General features: G+C 37.1%; 1 protein-coding gene across 1 annotated transcript; it reads left to right on the top strand.

Annotated features, from left to right (window-relative positions):
• Positions 1-786: 786 nt before the first annotated feature.
• On the top strand, positions 787-18,821 carry lrrc38b (leucine rich repeat containing 38b; the record flags this gene model as incomplete). The annotated part of the gene is made up of 2 exons (XM_079242490.1): positions 787-1,414; positions 18,402-18,821. 2 exons carry the CDS (start codon positions 787-789, stop codon positions 18,647-18,649), a joined length of 876 nt encoding a protein of 291 aa, XP_079098616.1. The 3' UTR covers positions 18,650-18,821.
• Between the last annotated feature and the right edge of the window lie 1,504 nt (positions 18,822-20,325).

Below are 20,325 nucleotides of genomic sequence, written 5' to 3'. Positions count from 1 at the left end.
CAGCCTTGAAACAGAGCTGGACAGAGGAACACTGAGCCGTGCTGTGCTTTTACAGCATGTTGCAGGGCATTGGAAGATAGTGAGGGGAAATTAAGGGGGTGGGAGGCAACATCACTACACACTTGAGCGATGCTCTGAGAGCATCACACTCTTTCTCTTCAGACCGACAGGCTTTTCTGCACAGAGACCTCGGACTAATGGAGGAATGTAACGATGTTACTCTTTGCTTGTCATGCTTGAATCACAGCTTCATATATCATTTTGTCTCAGAGTCTTCTTTGTCTTTGTCTGTCACTGCCGCCAGACCATCTGTGGGGTTGTGTGGTGGACACAGCTTCTTCCACAATCCCCCTCTCCCTTCTCTGTTTCCCCCAATTCTCTTCACTCCAAGCTCGCTCGTTTCTATTTACCTCTCATAATCCACCCTCCCCTCTGTGTTCGACTTGGTGTTTCTCCCTGCTTACTATCTCCCTCTTTCTGCTCATTCAAAGCAGGCACGCTGCTGTTCTACCTTATTAGCTTGCTACATGATCTCTCGGAAAACTGTTTTCGCTGCTGCTCTGTCATCTCACAATTTCTGAGCTCTTCTAGAAATCCATCTCCATAACGTCAGGATGTTCATTCAGGGGGATTGATCCTTTCCACCCCCATCACTCATCCCTTCCCCTCCCTTGTCCCGATCTCCTGCCCTCTGACCCTCACCCTCTTGTTATCCCCTCCCCACCTTACCCTCTTTTGTCCTAAACCTAAGCCTTTTCTCCCTTTCATCTTTTCACCCTCTTGACCATGTTGCCATGTGTCTGCTGGCTTCAACCTATCCTCATCTTGCTGTCCTTTGTCTTATGGACCCGGGGGGAAAACTGCCCAGCAACCTGCCTGTGCCCAGATCCTCACACTGTGGACTGCAGTGGCCGTGGGTTGACCCGTCTACCCGATGAAATTCCCCTGGATGTCCGCAGGCTTTTGCTGGCTGACAACTGGATACCCCGCATCCCCTCGGATTTTCTGGTTCTGTATAGTGACTTGGTCTATTTGGATCTCCGGAACAACTCCCTGTCCCACATAGAACCCGGTACCCTTAGCACTTCCTCCAGGCTGGTCTTTCTGGACCTGGGTAGCAACAATCTAACTGAAATCCCAAAGGGCACTTTTGGGGAGTCCAGGAGCTTGATCAAGTTACGACTGGGAAACAACCCCTACCTGAGCATGGTGAGTGAGGATGCTTTCCTGGGCCTCACCTCTCTGCGAGAACTTGAACTGGAACGTAATGCACTATCTACCCTAAAGGTGGGGGCACTTAGTCAGTTGCCCTCACTGCGGGTGGTGAGACTGGAGGGTAACCCTTGGGTATGCAATTGCAACTTTGCCAGCCTGTTTGAATGGCTTATGGAAAACAGTCACAAGCTTCCAAATGGTAAGTAATGACAGCTGAGCCATTTGTTCTATGTGTTTGACCCAAATAAATCTGACTACGACATTCAGCAGTAACATGGTAAATCCATTGCTTTAATATTTCTCTTGTCTATTTGTGTTTTCCCTGTTGGAGAGGAAACCCCCTCCCTCTCCCTTGTTCTAATTTGGTCTGTGTCTTTCTCCACCCCCACAGCCCATAATGTGTGAGACTGAGTGTGTAATCTGAGACAATACCACTTGTTTGAAAGTGACAGGCATGCTTTATTAATAAATTAAATCACTTTCATATGATACTAAGTCTAAATTCAACAGCATTCATTACCTAAAAAGACATTAAGCAACTCGTTTATCTCTATGTGGAACATTGGCAAGACTGATCAATTTGGGGATTATATTGATCTAAAACTTAGCATTTTTTGGGTGCATTGAAGCAGCAACATGACAACGCAATGACCTTTGTTTTTTTCTTTCTTTCAAAATCCTTCTAGCACCAATGAGAATATAACCATTTTGTCAGTTTTGTGTGTTTTCTTGCTTTATCCATGTGGGTTTTTATTCTCACACACTCCATCTACCACTGTGATCTAGCTAGGAGGGTTGTGTTATATAACAGGATGGATATTTTGGTGGTTCTACAAAGCAATTTGCGTGCATGCTTATTTGTGGAACAAAATAAGACAAAGAAGAGTCACTATGTTCCATCAGCTGCATTAATTACACCGCGGTTAAAATTAGTTGGATTTTAAAATAGGGTGCAAGAGATTTCCTGCCAAACATCAGCACATTCAAATCACTCAGATGATTGTTTATTTCACTTTTATCACATTAGGAGTAATTTATTTCTAGATAACTCTAGTTTATGACTGTGTTTTGTTTAGTAGGATAGTCTACACAAACATTTAACTTAAGGTAAACTATATGTCAAAGACTATTTGTGTCCTTGCAATGGACACAGACAGCAGTTGTCTCATGAGTGCAAACTAGGACACTGGAGCAGAGAAGCAAAACTAAATAGATCTGACAGTTCAGTCACACATGACTCTTAACACGTGCTTTCATAATGTTTAAATCAGTATATACATTTTAGATGTACTATAAATTTTATTCTTGCCAAAAAATTGATTTCAATTTGCCATCTTTTTTCTGAGTGAAGAATTGCTACCATTGATACCATTCCGTTGGATTTTTGGAGTATCAAATGCTTCAATTTTACACAATATAAAAAAAAAAAAAAAAAAAAAAAAAAATCCTGATTGGGTCTGTCTTACAGAAGCTATCAATCAGCTACTACTGAAAACTGGCTGGACACTTACTGTTGCAAACTGCTGACAACTCATAAGAGCAAACTCTCTATACAATCAGGCCACAGTGTTCTCTACCATCGATTCTGCCCTCGCTTTCCTCTCACATCTTTTGTCATCCAACCCAAGGCAGACAAGTTTGGGTCTTTGCAGAAGCAACGCTAATAAAGTGGCTGGAATTTTCACTTCCTCCTGCTAGATGTTGGAAATGCATTAATCACAACTTCGAAGTGTTGTCCATTCCAAATGATAATGAATTGCATTAGCAGCTCTGGCAAGGCAGACATCAACAACAAAAAGGGAAGGCAAACGCCTGGCCAAGCTGCTGGCATGCCTGCTAAGAGGCCCCAGAGTATATGCACTAACAAATTGTGTTAGTAATGCCCATCTCACCTCATATGTGTCTCTTACTACCCCATCAGTGTGTGCTGTCTTTATGGCCTCTTACACACGTCTGCCAGCTTGGATCAACATGTACAGAGCCATGCTCATTAAAAAAAGGATGAACAGATTGTTTAACATTTTGTAAAACTTTAAACACATGTCTATCACTTATTTTATTTTTTATTTGGGCACAAGGTTTCCTTGAAACTGCCTTCCAGTGCAAATGACACTGAAAATTGGGAACACAGTTAAAAACTAAGATTAATGCAATTTGTCCCTCTGCATAAACGTTACAGAGCAGAATTAGATTTTCTGTCACTGCACATTTACAAAGGGTCACTAGCCTACTGTATATATCCCCAGTTCATGATTTATTCTTTTAAGGAGAATCTATCCGTATCAGCAGACGTTCATGCCAAGTCCTAAATCTGATTACAAAATATAAATGTGACCAATATGAATGTTACTTAAAAATATTTCACAGTAACAGAATGGGAAAGGTAAAAGAGCAGAGCAGCTTATGCTGAGTTGGATTTGCAAACAGGGCTGGTTCACACGTGCAGCCATCTTTCTGCCAGACCTAATTAATGTAATGACAGAGCTCTCAATTGCTCTCAAAAATGCTATGACCTATTCTCTGGCATACTGTATTTGAAGTGGTTACACAATAACAGATGGACACTCATTAGTGAATGAGCTTGACTTTATCAGCTTTCCAATATGTATCAACCCTAACCACCATCATCAGTGTGGGTGTTTTAGCAAAATCTCTTCATAAAAAAAATCAATTAACAAAGCTGTGTGGGTGTTGCATTCTGATTTCCTTTGGTCAAACTACAAATCCAATAAAATTTTGGTTCAGTCTGGTAAAAATCCATTTCTTAGAGCCAAGACCACAATAGAAATTAAAATATGTTTTCTATTTAACAATTCCACATTATGTATTGTAAATAGCAATATGTTAAAGTCAAAACTCAAATGCTCCTGAAAGCACATGAAGTTGCATTTTGCAACCAGTTTGATTGAACTAATGACTGCACAGTGAACTGATGGTAAATGTTTGCAGCTGAAGAGCTGTGAAACTATGTGGAGAAAACTGAGACAGCAACATAATTCCATGCTTTGGTTTTGTGTTGAGTACTGTCATTTGATAAAATTTACGACCAATAAATATAAAAAAGTATCAATCTGTACTTTCCCGAGTGTAAGCATGCATTTTCCTATGTCTTAATCTGACTAGGTTAAATCCAGCTATGTAGATTTAACATTTAATAACCATTCATGAGTGTGCTCTGGCAAAATAAGGACAAACATAGATCTTCAATATCCTGTTCAAACTAAACAAAATAACATTTGGTTTAGTATGAAGAAGCATCTAACGTGGAATTTTTATGTTAATCTGTAGGGCAAAGAAACATTTCCAGGAAAGGTCAACATGATTTACTTTATCTAATCTGAAAAAGGGGTTACCTTCACATTGAACACATGCTTGGAACATTTTGGTGGAAATGTTTAATATAATACCCAATGATACTTTGATAGATAGACTAAAACATTGGGAGGGGGAAACTGCAGATTGAAAGACAACAACTTGCTATTTGTGAGACTGCTGTAAAGCTGAAGCACTAACTATTACAAAGATTTAAACCCTCCTCATTACTACATAAATGTTTAGGGCTCTAATTTGAAGAAAAGAACTGGAACACAGTATGACAAACATGCTTGTTCCTTCAAATGTTGGGATTCACCTTCAAAACTTTCATCAAGACTAAGCAGAATTATTCTATAAGCATTCTCGTACAATTATTCAGCTGTCGTACCTTAAAGACAAAAGAAATAAATTATATAAATTACATGCAAGTGTAAAAATGGCAAAGAATCTTAAACTGGTTTTAAAAAAAGGAACTAAAGTAAAACAAATAAGTCTGGTGTTTTAAGATTTCTCAAGATATTTATGGCCTCCTCTCTCGATGCCTGCATAATGTAGCAGCTGCAAAGCCCAGGCTGTAAATCCAATTCCCTTTTCATTTTTCACGTCTTGATTTCCCCCATGATTTTTAGTTCATGGTGGAGCAGACTTTTCTGTTTGCATTACTTTGATTACTGCAGGTCAGAATGATAAGTGATAGGAAGATACTTGATATTCAACATTTTTAAGTTGTGTGTGTTGTGTGGGGTATGGTGGTGTGTCCCAGGCGGTGAGATGGCTGTTTTTTCATTTATAGTAGACAAATGAAGTAATGTCTAAGGTACAGCTTGGAAACTTTACAAATGAGATTTTCTTCATTTAAATATAGTCATCAGAAAACTAATATCCATTTCTTGGCATTTTTGTTGTCACCAATCAGGTTCATAAATGTTTCAATGCAAGGATGATTGTAAACATGATCCACTGCTGTCTCCAGTGCTCTTGGGTTAAGGATGAACAAAGGCCATGTTTAATTCAGACTGACACAGTTCTACGGCACATTGGCCAGGGTAATTGGAGCTAGAGCTGCCTACAGGGCAGGCCAGGCCAGTTTCTCATGGGAGATGGGAGGCGCACTGTAGCTTTGGTATCAACACTAGTCATGACCTGAACAGTTTTCCTACATAGTAGCAGTTAATGTGATAGCTTGGCCAAAGGCTGAATTTTCCTTCACAGCCTATCGAGTTGCTTCTTGGTGACCTGTTATTACACTGCAAAAACATCCCCAAAAAAATGACTCCACAGACCGGCTCCTCCCTAGCAAGCATACTATGCTACACTGTTCCATATGACTGCTCTTGCTATCTTTACCACACATGGGTATGTGATGAAAAAAATATCTGTTCCATTAACACAGGCTGACAGCTTGTTTTATCTTGGCCTAATTTGACGTTTATTTAAAGTTGGGATGTGAGAGAGATAGCACTGGCAAGGGAGAGAGGAGTGGGAAAAGGTGGACAGAATTACAGAAAGTGATAGCATCAGCTTCTCAACATACACAAGCAGGGAGGGATAATCTGCCAGTGTCAGAAATAAAAGGCAAAAAGCCAAATGCATGATTATACTGATAGTGTGCAGCATCATCCCTGACAGATACTTCTTTGGGTTTATTTGAAACACCGATAACAAAAACCTGTCTATTAGGTTGCAGTAGCATGATAAATGGTACAACACAAGCTGAAAACAAATAAACAGTCAACCAGTTACTGCTTGTTACCCATAATTTCTTTTATCTGCGAACAAGATTGTTTGACAATTAAGTCTTTGCAGTGAAAATACTGTTTCATACAACGCTAGTGGATTGTTTCAAAAACGGAATTTCCTTTTGAGTCATTCACCATCTGTATCCCATCAATGCTTGTTATTTTGTTAATTCATTTCACAAAATTTGTTCTCATCACCGCACTTTCTCATGGATGGATCTCACCATTTTTCTTTCAGACTTTGGTTAATCATTCTCACACATTCAAATGATTACATTATTATATTTAATATCTATTGTGTATAGGACTAGAGTGGCATGTACTTATAGTTTAATAATGTAGGAATAGAACAATAATGAAAATCATCATTACAGTTAAAGTAGTAATGCGCAAAAGTGCCAGGACACCAGAGTTTCAAGACCAAATGAATTCCAATTCCTGCATGGGTTTGCAGATGGGGAAGCGAGTGGTGCAGAGATCAATCTAGACCAACACTGTGGTGTTGAGGGAGGAAGGAGAAACATGCCTCCGATATCAGCCTGCCACTGTAAGGTAGATCAATCACAGCTAAGACAGGAGACAGCCTATCCTGTTGACTAGCTGTAATCCTAAATGTAATCCATCACCCATCTGAGCTGTCTGTCCAGTTACATCTGTAACATCTGTGTGGGCAGACATACCTGATAGTGTGAAGACGTGTTGCATTTCTGGACCTTAAACTGCACTAAAACCCAAGTTTTTGTGATTGCAAAGGTATTTAAAGTAGTTTATGAACAGCAAAAATTGCAACAAATAAGTGTTTTTTACAAACAGTAAATGTGCAGGTATGACTCGACTAAATTGTAGCTTTGCTGAGCCATGGTTGCAATGTGGAACGGGTATTGTGACATGAGAATATGCTTTATTTATTTGGAAATGTACTTTTTTCCATTTGACCTGTTATGTCAATCAAACAACAAAATTGAATAATTTAGCCAGTACTCAATTGGTACCAACTGTTTACAAATAAGTTCCATCTTTTCTGTTGTGATTAGGACAGCCTTTGCAATGTGTACATGGTATGCATGCAAGAGTAATTAGACTCAACAGCAATCCCATTATCTGAGTGTTTTTTTGTTTTTTTTTTCTTATTTAAACTGACATGTTTATATTCATTTAAAAATGTATTTAGATTTTCTCAGTGATGCATTCCCTGTATCCTCAGCATGCTTCTGGGCAGCAATGGCTTCGGAAATGTACATAATTTATGCCACTATAGTATCACAACAAGCCAGGAATACAGAGTCTCAGGGCTCAAAAGTGACATAGACTAACTTTGGATTTAAAGTTAAAAGTTAAATTTAATCTTTTTATGACTCTTTGCCGAAGACATCAGATAGATGAATTTTTTTTTTTTTTTTTTTTGAAGTATTGTGATTGGTATTTTCTCTGTGCACTCTAAAATCATTAAATAACAGGTAGTGGTGGGTGGATTGATCCAAATATTGATACCAATATTGGTGTTGATATTGATCAATCATAACATTGATATATTATTGTAATTCTTGAAAACTATCAGAATGATAGTGATGATAAGGTGGATAAAGTGTTTTTTATGGATTAGCTCCACTGTTGTGATACCTTTCCTTTTTTTTTTAAATGCCAATAATCAGCTGCTCTCCAATCACAATGCTGGAGTTTTATTTTTAAAAATGGTTCAAGTAATAATGTTGTTTCTGGACATCTAATTTCAGAACTCTTTTCCCAAATGTCATAAATAAGGATGATAAAGTGATTTGTGATGGGTTTGGTTAACCTTAGTCACTACTAACCTGCCCATGCCATCAGCTTCTCTCTCAGGGAGGGTGCCAAATTCTAACTTTTAAGACATGTGTAATAACTTCATTGTTTATTCGTTGCATTTTCAGCTTTAATGCTTTGCAATAATCCAATAATTTTGACATCCTTATTATTGGTATCATGTTAGTATTGCCAAGACTAGCCATTTATTTACTTAGTATTGGATCAATATGAAATCTTTCAATATTGCACACCACTAAGTGGTGAGTTGATAATAATCTGGTTCTATTGAGATCATCCAACATACCTAAGGTGAAAATAGGAGGTTCTTGAGCAAGCATGACATCTTTTAATTTTCTGGCTTCACTATAACCAATACACACAACACCATTATGCCGTTCTATAATGGTCATGAAATAAGGTGTACTAATTAACCAAATATAACCATAGGACTGCTTACAAGAGGTGTTTGTGACAACAATCGTGCTGTAGACAAAAATGGTAGAATGACATGCTGTGTTTGAATGCATAAGACAAAGGTTTATCAGTATAGCTGTACAATCTTGAAGACACAGCTAGGTCTGATAATTGTCGTTTTGGGTTATATTAGATGAATGTGTTCCTCAATGTGTTCCTAGCTGCAACTCAGCAGTGTCAAGTAGCCTTGCAGGCAGTTAAAAACCAAACATGAAACATAACACAAAGCAATAATAAGCTCACTTAGACACTTACAGGATCAACAAGAACAAGCTTTGAACTTTACTCAAGGCCTAATCAACCTCTGTTTTAGAAAGGGGACTCTGTTCAGATGATACATCTCTTACTAAAAGCAAGCCGGAAAAAGCACAAGGAGTTTGTATTGTCTGTCCTTTTCATTTTCCAAGACACCTTCCCATTGTCTGTACTCTAGGCTCTGGTGGATCATACATAAAAGAACTGATAAGTGCTGATTTGTGCACTCATTCATATCCTTCTTGGTTGGAAGTGGTGGCGCACACCTGTATAATATGAACCAAACTATTAACAGGAAAAAAAAAATCTTGCGCATCCTGTTCATATGTCTTCCACCTACATAACAAACATTTCACACTCAAGACCTGATCAGAACTCCTGGTACTCATAGTGTTGTCATCAGGTTTCACTAATAACAACAACTAGGCTAAAAGATGTAAGTAAATGCCCTACCAAAATTCAAACAGTGTGTGCTTTTATCTGTTATAAAAATAGTATTATCAGTTTAGTTAGTTTATTATCTAGTGGCTCTCTTGAGGTATGTAAGATGATGCTAGCTTTGTTCTTTCAAGTGACAAGTGGTAATGTTACACAGACTAAGGAGAAAGTAAAGAAAAACATTAGATCTGAAGTCAAACTGCGTGCTTGCAAATCTTATAAGTCAACAAGTAGAAGCTTTAGTGCTTTAATCACTATTTTACATAAGTTTGCTCTGCTGAGATTATACTTCTCCTGTAAAGTAGAATGTCAGGAAAAGCCAAACGGTTTAGACGGCATCTAACTCGTGCCTTATACTAAGAGATGCTCCCAAAACATTCTGATTACTTTCTTTTAACTCATTTGATCTTTTAATTTTCGATATGGCTGATTGGTCCTTGGTCAGTGCTACTTGTGAATTTTAGTCTAGATGATTATGTCGGTGTTTGATAAATATGTTCATTTTTAACACCCTATAGGCAAGGCAAAATTATTTTTACATGACACTTTAAATTGCTTTCACTAAAACATCTTTAAAAAACAAAAACAAACAAAAAAAAACTTGCGGTGCAGGAAGCCTAGAAAACAAATTAAAAAAATTAAATGAATTAAATAGAAAGAGGGAAAAATGACAATAAAGTAGACAAATGTACAAATCTTCTGTTTTAATTCTTTTGTGCATATGCACAAACACATTTTGTATAATACACAAAGGTCTAATCCTGAAAAAAGTCATGCATACATGGCCTTATCTGAAAGAGTGTGTAGTAATCAATCAGACTGACTTTTTTTTTTCCTTTTTTTTTTGTAAATTGTGTCACATTTTCATGCTATGGTCACTTCTGCTGCTGTTATCTTTTCCTTGTTGGTTTGATGTTAAATGTAAATCATTAAGCCAGGAAATAAAGCATTCAGACACTGGCTGCATGCTTGTAAAATATGTGCGTATCACACAGATTGGGCATATTTCTGCTTTCTTGAAAAGTAAAAAGGCAACTCATTGCCCTGGAACCTGGCCTGGCAGACCATTGCCTGCTCCCGAGAAGGGTTTGGTGTTAAGGCCGATTCCATTAAACAAAAATATCTGTTAAGATAAAAATAGAAGTCTGACTGTAATCACCTGAAAGATGTATATTGTTAATTTAAAGGTCACAATTCTTCTATCTTGATTTAATATATAGTGGGCCTTAACTATAAAACAGTATTTGGATAAGTAAACAATAAAATATGTGATGCCCATTAAAAGTTTGACCTTTTATAGCTAGTAATGAATATCAAACAGTTTCTGCTGCTAAGCAGTTTATGCAAGTGAAAACAATCGCTTTACTTGTTAGTAAAAAATAAAAGACCCAGAAATATTTGGACAGGAACACAATTTTCATGGTTTTGACATTTGGTTCTGTGTGCCACCACATTTTTTGGATTTGAAATAAACTAAACTAAAATTAAGTTGATGTGCAGACTTTCAGGTTTAATTCCAGGGGTCAAACAAAAATATCTTACAATTAGGAATTGCAACTAATTTTATGCAATGTCCTTATTCCAGTCAACATTACTTTAAACAAATGTTTATTTTTAATACTTTGTTAAGAATCATTTGAAGTCTGAAACCCATGAACGTCACTTAACACCGGATTTCCTCCTCCATGATCTTTTGCTCAACCTTTACTGCTGCCATCTTTAGTTGTTGCCTGTGTGTGGGTCTTTCCGTGTACCCCCTCTCTGAAATTCATGATCAGTCGGGTTGAGATCTGATCTTCGCAGTATGTTTTGGGTCATTGTTCATCGGTACTGCGACATGACATCCAATCACCTTTGCTCAACCTGAGCAGAAAGTAAACCCCTTAAACTTCAGATTTCATCCACCTGCTTCTGTTTGCTGTCACATCGTCAAAAATCACCAGTGACCCAGAACCGTTGGAGGCAATGCATGTCTATGGCATCTAACTGCCTCTGCTTTTTTACAGAAGATAGGGTGAATTTGGAAAAAAAGCTGTTCTCCATACCACCTTCCTATAATTCAGTTCCATGTTGATTTTTGTGTGTCTGCCCAAAGGAAGCTGTTTCACAACAGAACTGGCTTCTTTAGATGTTCTTTTTTTTTTTTTTTTTTGTAAAATCAAACCTGGACTTTTTATTGTTGAGATAGATTAATTATTCAGACTTTTTTGTGAATCCATTGTATTTGTCCTCATGTCCTCTTGTCTTTATGGTAAAATTAGAAACTTATACACCTACTTTTTGGAAAGTTCTTGGCTTGGGTCAAACTGTCAAACTTTTTTCACAACTATTGAAAGGATCTTGAAGAGAATTCCCCTCTGGACTCTGCTGACAACATCCAGACCTTTTTTGGGTTCCCAAGCTTACCAGTGCATTCACTTTCTGCCAGAATGTAATGTACCATATTGGTCATTTAGTCTCTCCTAGCATTTCTGCTTTTTTTTTTCAGACAAAGGATGATCATTTCCACATCCATTGACAGCTCCTTTGACTGCATGTTGTATGTTCACTGCATCAGATTACAAACAGAAAGACCACATCTTCTTAATGACTCCATGCCTTTTACTTGCTTGACTGCTGATGGATGCATGAGGGAATTGTCTATGAAGCCTATAAAATACACTACTGGGCAAAAGTTTGGACACACTTTTCCGTTGGATTTAATGGAAAAGTGTGTCCAAACCTTTGACTGGTAGTGTGTAGGTTAACTGTCTGATTACCTTTGGTTCCTTAAAAAAGTTGCTACGTATCAAAGAGTTATAATTCCCCAATCTTTCCTTCTGTTTGGGTCTGAATACCTTTAAATTAAAGCTAAAAGTCTGAACATCTTGCCATGTTGATTATAGAACTGTATCTTAAATATTTTTTGGCAAACAGCTAAAATAACAAAACTTCTGTCAGTGTCTAAATGTATATGGACCTGACTATAAGGTAATAATTAAGAGTGATTTTTAAGAGTGATGACAAGGCCATTCCCTGCGATGGGTGTACCCTGCCTCTCAGTGATTCCTGGGATAGGCTCCCACTTCTCAGCTACCCTTAATTGGACTAAGATGTTAAGAAAATGAATGGATAGATGGATTAAAATAAAGCAGAAACAAAGATACTTGGGAGTTTAAATTCGTCTTTAATTCCAAATAAAAGTTAATTTAGCTTTAAACTGACAAAAAATGACCATGTAAACACCTGATTCCTAATGCAAAAGTCTGTTCAGGATTAAACTTAATTCTGAAGTAAGCGGCTGGTTATTAATTTCAAACTGTTTAATTCCTCTGTCATGTAAACCTTAATTCCTCTCTAAATTAATTCGGGGCGTTCTGCTCATTCTCGTTACATTGTCTCGTCCCAATTCTGCGTGTTCTTTGGCCTCCCGTCTTCGGTTGTCTATTTTCTTTCTCAAAATTATTATCAAAATTGCTGCAAAATGGGTACTTATTTTGTATTTCCCAAGTTACGACCGTAAAGACAAGAAGCACGGAGTCAACTCTGTTTATTTCTGGTAGACGTCAATACGTAACAAGTGCCCTCTGTCCAATCAGAACCCTTCTAAAGCGGTATTAACTAAGGACATGTTTCATGTGAACCTCCATTTGGAATTATTATTACCATGTAAACTTGTAGGAGAATACTGTTAATTGATTTAATTTTGTATTATTTTCGAATTAAAAAACATTATGTAACCATACCCACTGTGTTACACTGAGCTGCATATGACAAAAACATGGATAAGTTAACTACATCAAGGCCATAATGAAGGGACATAAAGAGGATGTGTAAGTGCAAAAAGAAAAAAAAAGTCTGTGAATGTTTTCCTGCAAAAATTTCAGAGACTCTTAATAAGTTCTTAAAACTGAAAGAGTGAATACAACATATTTTGAATTCTAATGTAGCACTACATACAGAATGTGAGGGTATATTAGAATAAAAGTATATTAGAATCAAAGTGTTCTCACCACTGAGAGAAGAATCTTTCTTCTCGAGTGTGTGTTATAATCTAAGCTTCTCTGTATGTTGTAGTAGGCTAGCCAACGGTATGACAACCATGATTATCTTGTGAAAAAGAAGAAATATTTATTGTCACAGTTAAGTTTTCTTTTGGTTTTTAGGTCTCCTTCTTTCTTAAGTTATAGTGCAACGACCAGTGGCTTCATTAGGCTATTTAATCATCAGGGTGCTTATCATAAAATTTAAAGTAAATCTCTAAATGACTGAAAAGGAAAAAAAAAAATAGTTTGATAATAAATACATTTTGAAGCACTTAGAAAATGTTAAAGTCCAGCATTAATCTAATATGCCATGTAATCTACCACAGATTGTGGTAGATTACATGGCAAAGCAACAGCATTTCCTTTTTCAGATGCCATCATGAGAAATCCACACAATAATACTAGTTGTCAGCTGATAATGTAGGACGACACATACAGACATACAAAAATCACTGGATCTAAGTAAAACTAATACTGGCAAAACAAAGAAAAAAGTTGTGTTCTTGTCAATCTATTGTTTTCTATAGTCACTACCAGAGACAGTTTTTGTTTTGTCACATCTCAGTGATGTAATACGAAGATACAAAATGCATGTTGTGTTACCATCATGACATACCAATCATAAAGGTGGGACAGAAAACTTACAGAACACTAATTAACGTACAATGGTTTTGAGTGTAGCAAATTTTCACCATTGCAGTGCTGCATGTATTAGTGAGATGGAAGGAGCAGCATTAGCACTGTAGATATATAAGATGAATAGAAATGGAGTTTAATGCATTTTAAGCTTTGCAAATTTAAGTTTGTAAACAAGCTAAGCTTGAGTCTATTTTGCTTAAATATTTAAATGTAGAAAATAATCTAATTTGGTCAAGTAAGAAACAGACCATATTTAAAATGTAGTGTGGTGAAAAAAAGTCTGAAAACGGTGTTCCTGATGAAGGCATTCATGTGTTTAGCAGCATCTGGAAAAAGAAGCTTTTAATCCATTTGACAGTGTTCTGATGTGAAGAGCATAAACTCTTCTCACAGCAGGGATTGCTTCTGACAGCCGAGACAAGATAACATTTAACACAAACCTGCACCTTCATCCATAACTTCCTAAAAATAAACAGGGATTTCACCTGTCCAGATGCTGATGTTTCACCCAGTGAGCGGCTCACAGTCTGTCATTTTCTGTAATAGTTAAAGTTTCAATTTCCTGCATCTCTAATCTGAAGTTACATTTACTAAAACACTGGACATCCTTTGCCATGAACAGCTTACAACTGTCATTTCTAGCGTTTGCGCCAGCAGGGACCTTTTTTTTAATTTAATTTAATTTTTTTATCAAATACTACAGCTGTTCAGTAATTCCCTCTTTCAAGCAATGCCAATCTGAGTCATGTATTGTGTAACAGTAGTTTTAGCTTCTGGAGAGCTTCTAAATATCCTTAAAAATCCTGCATATTTTATTTTGTACAGTTACAACAAACTTACATGTTGTGTATTTGAGGTTCAAGTTGTATCCACAAATTTTTAAATTTTTTCTTAAACAAAAGAAAGAAGAAGTGTGAAGACTTTTATCTATATCAAAGAAAAACCATTATTTTTGAGCTGACAATCTGCAGCATTTTATGTGTTTTGCTGATGGGACAGATCCCCCTGCAAAGCAGACAGGGTAGATTTGTGACAAACATTGGGATTGGGGTAATCTGGAGCAACCATGACGTTTTCCTAAATGTAATGACTTTCTAATATTTCAAATTTTACAAGGTGCTTTGGGTACAAAAGACATGGAAAATCAGGTGTTTCTCCCCTGTTACACTATTATGCTGACTTTAATAATCCTGTGAATTTCCATGATACTGCAAGGTGTCATGGAGATTTGTAAAGTATAGAAAAGTAAAAATGTGTTCATTTTTTTTTCTTTTTTTCTTTTTTTTTTTTTTTAAATTATTATTGGTGTTGTATCCTTAAATAGGATGTGTGCTGTGTCCTGACTATTTTGATAAATAATGAATGTGACCCTGCTGTAACTCCTGCTGTGTCTAACGGGATGATTTTAGTCTCAGATGTTATAATCATCTTGAAAAAGCTAAATTTGACAAGAATGTTTTAAATTTACCAATCACCAAAATCCCTGTGGTAATAGTAATGTAGATGCTGTAATTGTGAGATGAAAATCATTCATTCATCTCTTGCACAAATGGAAAGGACAATATTTTGGATTTTCACTGTCATTTAAAGCTTCAGTTTCACGTTTGGCAATGCCATCATATTCCAGGAGAAATGAATGTGACAATGGCAGGTTAAGTGAAGTGCTCACTTACTTGCAGCAGGATTCTCCTTTTACAGTGTGTTCTCACTCGGCTTGTTTTGAAATACCCTTGAACAAAGCCCTGATAGGGTGGGAATCTTCAAGTTGGGTTTGGACAGAATTGTCACCCCAAATATTAAGTCCAAAACTTTTTTCCATTTGCAAGTTGTCAAGTTCCACTTCCACTGGTGCAGAATTATAACGCTTGTCTCACTTCTGTGATATCAAAGTTGGATAAAATGCAAAATGACCGTTCAGACAGAGGTCGCTTCACCACAGATTGGATATGTATTTGATTGAGGACCACATAAAAAAGTGGTATGGGTGGATTTTAAAAAAATTGGATCATTGATCTACAGATAAAATCCAGCACGAATCAAAAATAGGCAAAAAAATTAGAACTAAGCTGCAGTGTGAACAGAACCTCTAAGAAAAATCTGGCTGCAATGTCTGTACACATACCTCTATACGGCAGCAGCCACTTCTGCATAAAAGGCTAATGTTAAGATTCATGCTCTCCTTTATCACAGTCCACTTATTTCATTCATCAGCTGGGCATAATATTATCAGTTCTGAGTGTGCAAGTACTTCCAAATAAATACACCCACATCCATATTTACATCCATAAACATCAAGCAACGTTTCTGGTTCTCTCAATGTGTTCTCATTGTGTGTCACTCCAGGGCAATATATACTGTACATTAAAAAAAAAAAGATGCTGTTCCCTACGTTGGGCCTGCTTCTTCACGGATCCAAGGCTGCTTAGGCTTTCTGATGAGGATGTTTAATATACTTTGTTGGTTGTCAGGAGCCAGTTCAAGGTCTTTATAACTGCAATGCTCAACCGTTTAGGTTGTTCACTTTTATGACTATGAATAAAAATGGCCATCAGGGAGCTTATACAATAAATTTAATGTTGAAACAATAAAATTTCAAAGTTTAACCCTGCTAATATCTTTTATATTCTATATTGTCCACATATAATTTAATAGGAGAAAAACAATAATTTTTTTTATCACTGCTAGACTTTGTTCCATTGGCTCCCATCATTTAAGAAAAGAATGCTTAATAAATGTTTATATTAACAACAGACACATAAACAATTTGCCCCTTCTTTACAATACTTGAAATAAATATTTTTTATTATATTTGACCTGTTTTTATAAGCACAACTAAAAAGGGCAAATTTTCAATGTCACCTGTGTCATTTTATGACTAAACTGAATGGAACAAAACACCTTTTTAAGGTTTTACATCCACATGTTAAAAAAGGGGGATGCAACATAGGTGATAAAAATAAAGACCTACACACTCATCACAGAAATATCTTTTCAAAGGTTCCCACCGCAGACATTCAGCAGAACAATAAATCCGACATGTTGGTAGAGTTTTGCATCAAATCTTAAGCGTGATTAAAAGCTTCAATGAGCTTGTTTCTTCTGTCCTGTAATTCTTGGTGAGTATTAGCTTGTGTTTGCTCCAAAGCAAATCTTGGACGGGATGTGAGAAGCTCTTTAGAGAGTTCATTTCTGAACCTAATTGATACTGTTGCAAATCAGTCAGAGGAACATCGAGGCCAATTCCATGTCATGACAAATTTCTAACATTTCTCTTATCATGTTATCTGACGCTAAGACCCTGGCAGTTTGTTGGATAAATTTAACTGGAGGCAATCATTACAGAAGCTCTTGCACTTATATCAGAACAAACATGCTCCAAATTGTGCTGACTGCTGAGCTAGCCACCCACATCTCAAAGCTCCATCTCTACCCACATATGTCTAGTGTTTCAAACAGCCCGATACAAGGCCAAAATACAGCAGTTTATGTGCTGCAGAATATTGTGCTAACAGTGTTTTGGAAAGACAATTATGAGACACAGTATGAGGGTTTGGAGCACTTTTTGTAAATGTCTGTTTAGCATATCAGCATGTGAAACAAAACACACACGCTGATGGCAGTAAACAAATCTGTGATGAAACTGAACCACAGATCCAGTGATCTCATATATCATTGGTTGGAAAAGAAGACTCAGCGGAGGACTTGTACCCTTGAAATCCAATAGCCTTTGATTAAATAATGTCTGAACAACAAGCTATGTGAAAGTGACTGCAACAGAGAGACCAACACGCACTGATTTGTCATGCCTTCATCTTGAGATGAGTTTTGTGAAGGTGCCCCTTGGGATCTACCAGTGGTTACGCCGTGTTTAATCACATTTGGATTCCTACGGACTCCATTGTGGTACGAGCAGCATAGATTCAATTTGAGTTCAGTTTAATTTAATATCCAAACAATTTACAAGCAATGCACTATCATTGGTCTTGATATGAGAGACTCTGAAATTCAAGGATACTTACGCTGCATTTCAAACACATTACCACACGAATAAAGCTTATTCATAGATCTATATCTTTCCCTACACAGTATTTCTACTGTAATCGAAGAGCGTTCCCACAGCCAAGCTGTGGGTGGATGTGCTGTATACACACTGCAACTTTAACTCATAAGTGAGAGCTTTTGAACGACCTTAGTTATTAAATCAGCTCCTGGTCTTATAAAGAAACTGCCTCACCCTGTAGGGTTGAGATATTTTATAAGACTTAACTGTAAGAATTAAAGGGCTCTGTTCAAACATCACAGATATGTCTTTTTCTTATGATCTCTGGTACTGTGTGCAAATGTGGATTGCTCAAGATATGGAGCTCACTGGAAAATATACATGCTTGATATCATATATGATATTATTTCTGAAAGACTGCTTTGTGAATCAACATAGAAAGGCATAAACGATGGTTTATTCACCACAGTGTAATGTATGTAGTCAGCTTGTCTAATTCTATTTTCTGTTCCTGTCCAGGAGTGGAAGGCATGGAGTGCTCGCTCCCTATGGACGACAGGCGTGTTTCCCTGACCCAGCTCTCGAAGGACAGCTTTCGTGAATGCCAGGCCACGCTGACTCTAACAGACCTGCTCATCATCATTTTTTCTGGCATCTCTGTGTCTGTGGTGGCCATCATGACCAGCTTCTTCCTGGCTTCAACTGTTCATTGCTTCCAACGCTGGAGTAAAGGAACCAAGGGGGATGAGGAGGAGAGCGAAGAATGAAAAGGATTTGGTTTTTTTTAAGGGTCTGATTCATCCAAGTTCTACATTTGAGGACACTGAAGCTGGTGTGTTTCTCATGTTGATTCTCACTGGATGAACATCCAGGACGGCAGCCTTGGGGCCCAGGAATGGTTGCCGTTTGCACACAGACATGTGAAATGTGGTTATAAAAGACATTTCCAAGGAATGATTGCATCAAACTTCAGAGACTGGGCTGCTCCACAAGGAAAACACTATTATAGAGATCATATTTTTGTCTGTGAAAGCCTCTGGTCCTCATTTAAATCAGCTAGGTCCTGGCTCAATGTTGAAAAGAATACATGCATATTCTGAGGCAAAGGCCTTTCTGACATAAAAGAAGTAGATTAAATAAGAAAGGCGTTGCTGGAGTGCTGTAATGATAGTCTTAGAAAAACCAAAAACTTAATATTTACTCATGCTGGAGATTCAGCTCTAAGTTGTCAAATCCTGTAAAGTGACATCAAAGTTAGTGTGACATTCTTCATGACTCCCTTGGGCCTTGGTGTGAGTAGGGAAAGCGACACAATTGATCCCATACAAAAAAGATGTCATACTGACCAATAACCTCAGTATTTATCTGCCTGTAATGTGATATGCTGGCATATCCTCCCACTTACTGTGTCCCCTTTGGATAGCCTCACTCACTAACATTAAAAGTTGTTCACAAGCTCTGTCCAAGGTGAATATGGTTCAGAATGAAACATTGGCAGGAACACGAGCAATAAGGGTTTTACAGGCGTGAATGCATCGAAGTGGATCTACTCACACTTTTAGCAGTGTTTCCATTATATAACCACAAATTTATGTACAAAGGAAAACATATAGTCAAACATAGAAATAAAGAGAATACACTATATGTTCCTTAGATTGATAACTGTGAACTGTGTAGAAAGAAAATTTTACAATATATACAAATATATACAAATATGGTACGAAATTAGAATCTATGTAGGTTTACTGTGTTGAATAATGCACTTTAAATGGTGAACCTAATTTTGGCAAGGCCCTAATTACATCGTGTACACAGATATTGTCTTCATTTGCCAAAGATTAGGTTTAAGATAGAGGATGGACTGAATAAGAGGCTGTTTTGTGGATGATGTGCTACTTAGTGATATAGGGGGCAGCTCTAAACTAGAAACAAACTGCACTTTGTTTAAACACATTGTTCTGAAATGATTATAGTCAGTGGAAGGAAATAGCTTGGTTTCTTAACAAATGCATCAGTGTCTGCTGTTGTCTTTACGATATCTGTCAGCTGTTTGTCCTTTTATAAAAGACTAAGCTGCTGATATGATACACTGGAGAATTCTCCTTTTAAAGCTATGTCAACACCTTCTGCATTCATTAAGAGTGGCAGTAAAATACAACAGAACAAGATATTTATTTGCAGTAAATATCTTATTTTATTTGCATTTTGGTCTTGGAATTTGAAATGCACCAAAGCTGAAATGTATTGTTTTGTTTTTCACATTTTTGTAAGGCATGAAAAATTCAACAATACTGAGATGTAGCAGAAAGAATGTCAAGCCTCTAAATGCAAACAAGGCAGTGTATTTAAAATGAGCCATTAGCAAAGAGAGTCATCTATTCTCTGTGGTCAGTACCTCTTAATAAAAATGGACACAACATTCTTTTATTCCTTTAAGAGTTAC

This window comes from Telmatherina bonti (assembly GCF_933228915.1).
Source record: "Telmatherina bonti genome assembly, chromosome: 6".
Classification (NCBI taxonomy): domain Eukaryota; kingdom Metazoa; phylum Chordata; class Actinopteri; order Atheriniformes; family Telmatherinidae; genus Telmatherina; species Telmatherina bonti.
Note: the sequence above shows the minus strand (reverse complement) of the source record. Positions and strands in the feature narration are given on the sequence as shown.